We start from the raw sequence: 10146 nt of genomic DNA, 5'->3' as shown, positions 1-10146 counted from the left end.
TGTTACCTTTGATTGCAGTAATAATTTTTTTGAATGTCACAAATATGCTTACATTATTTGTAATACCCAATATTTTTGTTAAATCAAGACAAGGTCCTTTTTCTTTGGTATAAAGTGCGTGCGCATCAATGAGTTTTGTCAATAGATTCGTTTCCATGTGCTGTTTCCGGTGTTTCTTTGTACCAACAGCATAGGGGCATGGTTTCATCATTGAGAGACTGAAACCATTATTGTTGTTTAACGGTTTCTCGACCAATCAAATCATACTCATACCTATAAAATCATAAAATATGTGTATATATTCACACCATGATCTGGAATTGATGCAATAAACATCTTTAATATGAGGAGTCTATATATTAGAGTCACATTTCAATTTTTTTGGTACATCATAAGTTCCGCAACTGGAAACAGTAAGTCGCTTTACGGTTAAGTATGTCTGCAAGTAATCAACCAAAATTTGTAATTAAACTCAAAATCGAAAATTCGAAAACACCAAGGAGTTATTCTGGTTGCAAAATAATATCTGTTTATCAAAATATTATTTTATGTAACCCACTGTAAAAACAAAATTTTATTTAATTACCGTACATGTATATATTGAACAGATTTAAAATGAAACATAACTTACTCCATGCTACAAAAAGATTTCTTGAACCCTTGTTTTCTTATCAAAAAGATAACTGTGGTGACACAGGAAATTGGTCACTGTATGAAGGTCAATGCTACAGTTGTAAAAGTGACGAAGTTTCGTGGCATTCTGCAAGATCGTCATGTTTACAATTAGGAGGAAATCTCGTAACTATTAGTAATTCAGGGATCCAGACCTTTTTACAAAGTAATTTATTTTAATGCTTTTGTGTAACAACTCGGTTCAATCCCAAGTTTCAAATTTAATTTTAAAATTTCTTTAAAGATGTGTTTTTTTTTGCAATTCTAGGATCCAAAAAGTTAGTTTTACATTTAAAAAAATGAATAAATGAAATAAAAATTAAATAAGAATTCATTTGCATTGAACATTGAACAGTAGTAATTTGACTTATATCGTGGATAAAACCATCTCGGTGACTGATCAAATTCCAATAATTCTTAAAGGAAACATTTTGCAATATTGAATTTGATATATTGAATTTCAAAGATCTTTGTGGTACCACATTCTTTTGGATTGGTTTGAATGATATATCAAATGAGGGCGACTTTGTGTGGGATGGCACGTCAACAGTAAGTGTTCTGTTTTTATGTTTTGTTCATAACTAATTATTTTACTTCATTATAGTACATTTGTAAATCTATATTATGCGTTATCTGATATTTTTTAGATAATCACGTGTCAGACAAATCAAATTTTAGTTATTCCTGTCATTGTCTTTTTTCTCTCCATATTCCACCTCTTCGGAAGCCACTCGAATTTTCATTACATGCATATTAAGAAATCCCGACAATGTAAACAAATGATTAATTTTAAATATTATCGGATGATACTATTTTTTTTATATCAATTTATTTTATTCAAATTTTGAAAAAAATGAAAAAAAAAATTGAAAGAAACGTGTCAACATTCACAACGTTTTTGCTTTAAAAGAGTTGAAAAGCGATTAGAATCCGACGTATTCTGTGTATTCAACTTATTCAGCATTAGAAATATTTCATTGCATGATGGTAAGGGAGATATGGAGAATTATTTTCACAGAAATATTATATTTCCATCAGGAAATATGTTTTCCCTTGGGGGAATAATTCTAAATATCTCCCTTACCATCATTTAAAAATGTATAGGATTGCTTGTTAAAACTGAATTGGGATTAAATGCTTTATTATTAGGTCATGTAAACGTATCAAATCAACATTAATATTTTTTTTAATGCAGCCTTTCTCTTACTCAAATTGGGGATCTGGCGAGCCAAATAATTCAGGAGAAGGTGGTGAAGATTGTATACACCTTTGGCTGGGGGGTCGGTGGAATGACTATAACTGTGAAAGGAATGTATCTTTCATTTGTCAGAAACCTCAAGGTTAGAAATAGTTGTCCCAATTAAAACAGATTTTAAATTCTAAAAGTATATTTGATTTTGTAATTTTATAATATATTAATAAAAATATGAATTTTTATCCTATTATACCAAACAATTATTTTATTTTTATTAATTATTGTTCTTTTAAAAAAATGATTTCAAAATGGTTTTTATTATAATTTCAAATTTCAGACACTGGCGAGTGTTCAAGTTCCCCCTGCGTACATGGTACTTGTACAAATCAGGTTAACTCGTACACATGTCAATGCCAACCAGGATATACTGGAACAAAATGTGATATTGGTAAAGTGAATTTTAAATTTATCAAAAACTTCAAGAACAACATCGCTATAGATAGATGACATATTTTTTCTATGTTTGGTGCTACTGGCCACGGTTATGATATGAGGAATGGGCTTCCCCGTCAAAAACCAAAACATTATACAGTACACACAAAGTTTGACGACCTGTGCATTGGTGAATTGCGCATTTCGTTAGGTAAAAAAACCACCACAAACGTAACAATTATTAATATGCAATATATAATACATGTACCAATATACATTACACAATACCAACACAAATATGCAATGTTCCAAAGTTCAATGAAATGTTCAATGGCTAATGTAGAAGGCCATATACATGTAGCGATGATTAATACAATGATAGCAAATTGATCAATTCGCATTCATCCATTGGTGTTGGGGTAAGACGATAACGCCACTGAAGGAAGGAGTCTTCTCTTTATCAGACATTCTTCTTATATGAAGGAATTCTTAAAATTTTGACACAATCAAACAAATTATATAACCAAATGATTCTATCAGTTAAATCAAATTTGACCATTCTGTTTTTGCATCAAGGTCAAGGTACCTTTTTCTTCAACTTAAAGGATGATAAAAATGAATGTAGTTATATGCAGTTGTGTAGACATCTGTTTAAGATATGAAGTTTCTCTTCATCAATAAAATGATAGAATATTAGAATGTTCATTATTATTTTACTAAATTGGAATTAATATTCAAACTAAAAATGATATTGCTTAGCCAGCATCTCTTCTAATTTTCTTGAATTTTGAAGATATTTTGATTATTCTTTTATGCTTCGAATATTAAAATATTTCTGATTTTTACATATTATGAAGACCTTACATAAAAATATAAATTGACAAAAAGCTAATATATTGATCATTTATTAAGAGAAACCCCGATTTTAGTGATTTTTCACACAAATCTATTTTAAGATAGAACGCTTTAAAAAACATATATAAATGTAAATTAATAGGCTAATCATATTTTAAAAACATATTCTGAAATTCAAGTACCTTATCATTAGTTCACATTAGTTGAAAAAATCCAACATTAATGTTATTGTTTTAAAAATGCTAATGTAGACTCTACAGCAATTCTGAATTGCAAAGACATGTGATATTTCTATGCCAAGTTGTATGATTGTAAAAAAAGAAAAGAAAAATGTGATATTCTGATTTCATTTATCCTAATTAAATGACCCTTTAATCAAATTTATCTTTGACTGGTCAAAAACTAGAAATGACCTCTTCCTTAAAGGACCATTTTTATGGCGCTGATTCCGTCACCAGGGAGAGTGCCAAGTGACCGTGGTAACGACGTCAGTACCCCAACACGAATGGTCACCGCTGACCTGAGCCTGACGTTCTTTGGTATTAAGGGTAATATCCACTGTCCTTACCACCGATGATAAATCTAATACCCTGTTGGAGGTTCTCCAGGAAAATATCATTCCCTGATGGAGAGAGGTGTTCTCTTTCGGTATGAAAAGGGTCGGGTGGCTTTGAAATGAACTGTGAGTGTTATAGATTAAAAAAGGCCACCCTGAGATTTGAAGTAAGCCATAGCTGCCCGATCAAGCCGCGTTCTAGTTTGCTCCATGGCATTTACGTCAGATTAAAAACGCCAGTTATTTCTCAACAAGGTGCAAGGTACAATATTGCAATGATTGCCGTGTGTATCCATTGTCAACATAGTTGGCTTTTTGCTTAGTGGGGTCCCTAACCTATTGATTTGCTAGATCGATATACTCCCACTTAATAATTATTTCTTCAACATATCGGTCCACATGATACCCCTAAGAAAAATGATTTGATTTGTAACCAAAGATGTGTCTGTTGGTTTAGGTTATGAGTGATGGGAAAGAGGGATGAAGAGTCTGGTAAAACATAACCTTACAGCTTTGCCTGTGTCAGGGTTCCTGCCGGTGGTGGCGTCTGTGGAGACAGGATTTGTGGGACTAGCATTTGCGGTTGATCTGAGAGCGCTGATTTTGTAGGATCCTAACATAAGGAGGGCGTTTTGATGCTACACTAGACTGTACATTAGATGACGATTCTGCCGCGGGAGTCGCCTTCCTCTTTGAAACAGATCGCAGCTTCCCTCCTCCTGTTCCCGGGTTGTCACTCAAACGTGGTCATGATTTAGACTTTAACATGGTTTTGGCATTAACTAGAATAGTAAATTTTAAATCTTTTTTAAACACGTGACCACAATACTGAAATACGGTTTTCAAATCCAACGAAACATGCCATAAACTTTTCCATCGTTTATCAATCCAGCTTTAAAACGTTCCTATATATGGCTTATGTAATCTTACTATAAAATGTTTTTAAAACTAATTTAAAAATATTGAAAATATCCAATAAATTGATTGACACTAATTCAAAGCAGCCTTACCATGAATACTCAAGATTGAAGAGGATAAAGCAAGGTGAAGCTAGTAGTGAGATTTTATATTCCTACCCATAACTTTTTGGAACAGCATACAGCATTAAACTTTTGATAACTGTGCATGTTCAAGACAATCTAGAATGTGCGATATTATCTCAAAAAATTTAATTCGAATTAGATTTATATTATAAAACAGAAAGAAACTGACATACAATAAAAATACTAATTGCTTTTTTCTAGACATCAACGAGTGTTCCAGTTCTCCATGTGTACACGGTACTTGTACAAATCAGGTTAACTCGTACACATGTCAATGCCATCCAGGATATACTGGAACAAACTGTGATATTGGTAAAGTAAATCTTAAACTGGTCTCAAAAATTTAATAAAAATTATTTTAAAACAATTCAAACATAAAGAAATTGACAAACAATACAAATACCAATTGGTTTAAATTTTAGATATCAACGAGTGTTCCAGTTCTCCATGTGTACACGGTACTTGTACAAATCAGGTTACCTCGTACACATGTCAATGCCAACCAGGATATACTGGAACAAACTGTGATATTGGTAAGAGAATTTTATAATTATTTAAGAAAAGGAATACAAATTTTTTTAAACAATTCGAACATAGAAAAATTGACAAACAATACAAATGTTAATTGCTCTATTTTTTAGACATCAACGAGTGTTCAAGTTCCCCTTGTGTACATGGTACATGTACAAATCAGGTTAACTCGTACACATGTCAATGCCAATCAGGATATACCGGATTTAACTGTGATGAAGGTAAATTTAGATTTTTAAAATTAGCATGAATATTGTACAATTGATTCAAATAACACCAAGCTGAATATATAAGGTTTCTTGTTTATAATATGGTATTTTAATAATTTGACTTTCAAAATCTTTTGAGTTTCATCGGTTACACCAGCATGCATAGGCGTTTTCAATTTCTTTTTATATAAGATGTGGATGAATGTCAAAGTTCCCCCTGTATTCATGGCGTTTGCAGCAACCTTTTAAATGCATATAGTTGTCAGTGTTTTCCTGGATATGAAGGGGCTCTATGTCAAATAGGTAAATATTTGAGAGATTAATTTACCAAAATAGTATAATCTTCGTTTTAAAACCCATCCAGTTCTATGAATCTGATTTAAAATGAATTTAATATACATTTACTCCACTTGTTTTCACAGATATAAATGAATGCTTAAGTTCTCCATGTCAGCATGGTACATGTATTGATAAAATAGATTCTTACTCGTGCAACTGTTCCCCAGGATATGTTGGGAGAGACTGTGATACAGGTATTGAAGCACTAAAACAAAATATCATTTTGTTTTGAAAATCAAGTTTTTCTCGTTTCGTTAGCATCTGATCATAAATAAAAGATTTGGAGTACATTACGGAAGTCTGTTACTAATTTTTAGATGTGGATGAATGTCAGAGTTCACCGTGTCTCCATGGTAACTGCAGTGACCATGTAAATGAGTACATATGTCAGTGTTTCCCTGGATATGAAGGACCTCAATGTCAAATAGGTACCAGAGACAATAAATAACAGAATGGAACAAATATACAAAAAGATATAAATGTTTTTTTTTTATTTTTTAAAATAATTACAAGTATAAATTAGTCTGTTATTTTACTTAGATAAAGACGAATGTTTAAGCTCTCCGTGCTATCATGGAACCTGCATTGACAAAACAGATTCTTATGTATGTGAATGTTCTTCGGGTTACTCTGGGAGAAACTGTGAACTAGGTAAGGAAACTATTAAAAATCATTTTGTGTAGAAAATATAAAACAATATATGTATACTTTTATAAAATAAAGCATTCGGTAGCGACAAAATGAACCTAGTACGGCTGTTAAGTAAAGTTAAGTGTAATTTTATTGTGACAATTCATCAAATGTGTTTTTTTTATGTAAATATAAGTTAAAAAATCGTATTTCCTCTTCCCTTTTTTGAATAGATATAGACGAATGTTCAAGTTCACCCTGTAGTCACGGCAGCTGCATCAACAAAATTAACTCTTTTGTATGTGATTGTAATTTTAGATACAAGGGAACATCTTGTGACCAATGTAAGGGCAACATCAAATTCTATTTCAAAATATACCAACTATCAAACAACTATCTGTGGTTTCATTAATATTAGTCGACATTACTGTTCCTCTTTAAAAAATATCCACAATTTTGTTAACAACAGCTCTATTATACATATTGTGTTCATGTTTTTTTTTTCGAAATGAATTTGCATTTGTCCGTCCTTTCAACGGCAAATCCAGGAAAATTAGTGTTTACCAAAAAATAACATTTACGTTAATCAAGAAGATATTTATAAAATAAAATGAAAAAATAGCAAAATTAAATATGAATATAAATATAAATTTTAAATATTATTTCAGTTGATACAAAGCTGTTGTTTATCCTATTTATCTGTCTGCCGATCATTGTGCTGATTCTCTCTTTATATCTGTGTAAAAAGATAAAACAAAACAAGTGAGCAAAAGATCTATAATTACTAGTGAAATATTTCAGCATTGATATTAACTTTATTTCATAAAGGACCTAATTAAACTTATCCACAATTGTTATCCCATATTTCTTTTGATATCCGGATATCTTAAATCTGTTTGTGTTGTATTATTTTTTTTACAGAAAGTTATTTTGTTTTGCAGAGTTGAAAATGACCCAGACATATTTGAGTTTCCAGACGTTTTATCTGGAGTATCCAAACCAAATTTGCTGTTCCGAAAATGACAACTATTTATCAAAAAAAATCTTTTCCTCCTTTAAAAGATTTTCGGTTTCCCACATGTTAAATCGATAACAATGTTTGATACTTACGAAACCTAATTATTGCCGCTATGAAAACACAGAAACAGTAACAACAAGAAATGTGAAATCAGATATAATACTGAACAATGCCTTATAAGCATTTTAAGGTTTTAAATGTAAAATCAATATTTTGCAAAGAAATGACTGTTACAGTAATGTAAAAAAGTTTTAACAATAGTATTGCGTTACTTCTTCTTTATAGTCTCTCTCTCTCTCTCTCTCTCTCTCTCTCTCTCTCTCTCTCTCTCTCTCTCTCTGAATTATCTATGAATCACAAAATGTTTACTTTGTACCAGTTCCTTGTCGTTTTCAGTTTTGATGATTCCTTATTATCAGGGGTCTATTTTAAAATGACACCAACTTGTTTTGAAAACCGGACCAAACATTTAAACCCAAAAGAGCAATACAAAAATAACATAAAGATGAGTTTACAATTTTTGCAGAAAAACCTCCTTTTTTAGAATAAAACCTATTGATCGTGTGCATTCCAAACATACTTGTATCAAGGAGCTAAACGAACTGTTTTCTCAAGCAAAAATAATATCTTTGTAGCTTTTGCAATTTTTCAAGAAGTAGGATTTGTTATTTAATGGAAGAAATTGTCCTACTTCCATTAATTAATTTAATTTGTCAAAGGCAAAACATTTCTTATATATTGTGTAATGAGATAAAATAAATCTATCAAAAAAACTTCATTTTTTAACTTTTTATGTAAATTGACCATAAAGGCCACGGCTGTCTGATATAATAGCGAATACAGAGACCAAGGTGAACCCAGGGACCAAGTGTTCATGCGGAAAAATAAAGACATTTTCTATTCATACATGGGTCGTCCTAACACTTCGTAGACAAATGATGTTGTTCAGTGAATAGAAGACAATAAAACTTGTACCACAAAGAGTTCAAGTAATGTGCATTTAAATCATGCATTGATATCAAATATTATTTGAGAGTATGTTGGCAAAATAAAAGCAAACTAGATTTAAAAAAAATGACATGCGACGGAATGTCAAAAACAAAAAAAAAAGTTCAATCAATATACACTACAGAAATGAAATTCATACACAAAGACAAATATGTTTTAAAGCTGAGAGTTGTTCTTTTATTAGTTATCAAAGATTTTAAGTGCATTTTACAACAAGTTAAAATGTGAATTTGTAGAATATCAAAGTACTGAAGAACTGATGGGAGTTGATTTTACGGATTATTATGTGGTTAAAATAAACGATATGTAATTTCGAACGTTAAGTAGTTTCTTGGTTGTATTAGAATTACATTTTTTTCTAATACTGGTATGAATTTTTGGGCTTATCCGAGAAGAAGTCCGATAAAACCCCATAGGAATCATGGTGTGTGATATTTATAGATTGAATTAATTTCATCAAACCATGTATCAGCAATCTGAATATTTCTGAATATGTAAGGATCCGAGCAATATTGCACTATTGTCTCGTTTAACCAGACGCTCGATTGTCTTCGTAAATCACACAAAAGCAGAAAGACTCTATGCTTGTCGGAGATTTACGGAGACAGCCGAGCGACTGGTTGAACGAGACTAAAATGACACTCTGGCGTATGAATTATTCATACGACAGAGTTCAATATATTCTCTTATTCCGAATGCATACGACTACAAAATTATCTGAATTGTTCGTACTATTTCAAATCTGACTAATTTCAAGGTACATATACTAATAAATAATTTTCCTTGATAAACAATACTTTTGATACATTACATCGAATTTCTCGGTTTTTTTCAAGGATAAAGTCTTGTCAGCGGTTATTATTTGTGCTTTGGTCCTAACACTGTTTCACTTCCGGTTTGCCAGAGTAATTGCATACGAGAGTTGATTAAAACCAACTCCCAAAAAGGCGATATCAGCGTTTGATGCGGCCTCCTGGCTACTTATACCTAGTAAACGTCTGGAAAATTTTCCAATCTTATAGTTAAAAAAATAGACAAAATAAATTAGAAATATCTCTCTTCATTTGGTAGTTAAACAACAAAAACAATAAATCAGAAGATCATGATAACATTAAGTGAGAAAAAAAACCTCAGTCAATAAAATTGGACAAAATTGTTAACAACAGGTTTGTTTCTGTAAGAATATATTAACCACTTGAATTAAAAAGGTATTGTTCGGCACAAGGTCAATGAAACAAATACAGTTGTCTTACGAAATTACATTGAGCAGATTTTAAATATTGCGCTCGGTAATACAACCTACTTATTCTAATAAGGTAAAATTATATGTTCGTCAACGATCAAGCAACCACTAAGAAAAGAGTTAATTCTTAAGGTGACAGCTTTCATCCTCCATATTTATGGATATTAAAATGTTTGATAGATATGGTCGATTGTCATCTTTATCTGACAGTCCAAAATTAAATAAAAATATCAGTGTATCATTTTTTTAAAGCAACAGATGCCTTTATTGAGTTTATCATATTAAAATTTTAAAGATCTTTGCCCTGATGGAGTCTGTTGGATTGGTCTAAACGATATTTCAAATGACGGCACCTTTTTATGGGTTGCCATTTTAACGGTAAGCTGTTTGCTAATAAATCGATTAACATGTTTGA

The 10146-nt window shown here is 31.2% G+C and overlaps 1 protein-coding gene across 3 annotated transcripts; it reads left to right on the top strand.

The window, feature by feature from the left end:
- The first annotated feature begins 267 nt into the window (after window positions 1–267).
- LOC128183179 (fibropellin-1-like) lies at window positions 268–8243 on the top strand. 3 transcript variants are annotated; one of them, XM_052852093.1, is made up of 15 exons: window positions 268–413; window positions 680–838; window positions 1139–1221; window positions 1868–2012; window positions 2205–2315; window positions 4955–5065; window positions 5176–5286; window positions 5395–5505; window positions 5686–5796; window positions 5916–6026; window positions 6150–6260; window positions 6373–6483; window positions 6696–6806; window positions 7131–7224; window positions 7404–8243. In XM_052852093.1, exons 1-15 carry the CDS (start codon window positions 344–346, stop codon window positions 7483–7485), a joined length of 1632 nt encoding a protein of 543 aa, XP_052708053.1. In that variant the 5' UTR covers window positions 268–343; the 3' UTR covers window positions 7486–8243. The 3 variants fall into 3 exon arrangements, with proteins under 3 accessions (XP_052708053.1, XP_052708066.1, XP_052708060.1); XM_052852106.1 differs by lacking the exon at window positions 7131–7224 and having other exon boundaries at window positions 7404–7542; XM_052852100.1 differs by lacking the exons at window positions 6696–6806; window positions 7131–7224.
- Window positions 8244–10146: the final 1903 nt, after the last annotated feature.

The sequence above is a fragment of the Crassostrea angulata genome, chromosome 1 (assembly GCF_025612915.1).
Source record: "Crassostrea angulata isolate pt1a10 chromosome 1, ASM2561291v2, whole genome shotgun sequence".
Classification (NCBI taxonomy): Eukaryota; Metazoa; Mollusca; class Bivalvia; order Ostreida; family Ostreidae; genus Magallana; species Magallana angulata.
The sequence above is the reverse complement of the archived record's forward strand: the minus strand, read 5'-3'. Positions and strand labels throughout refer to the sequence as shown.

Bases quoted from the DNA above. Each gene is read 5' to 3' on its own strand.
- LOC128183179 (XM_052852093.1), top strand. From the start codon at position 344: ATGAGGAGTCTATATATTAGAGTCACATTTCAATTTTTTTGGTACATC. The intron at 5,066-5,175 runs GTAAAGTAAATC...TTTAAATTTTAG, and splicing joins TGGAACAAACTGTGATATTG to ATATCAACGAGTGTTCCAGT. The intron at 5,287-5,394 runs GTAAGAGAATTT...TCTATTTTTTAG, and splicing joins TGGAACAAACTGTGATATTG to ACATCAACGAGTGTTCAAGT.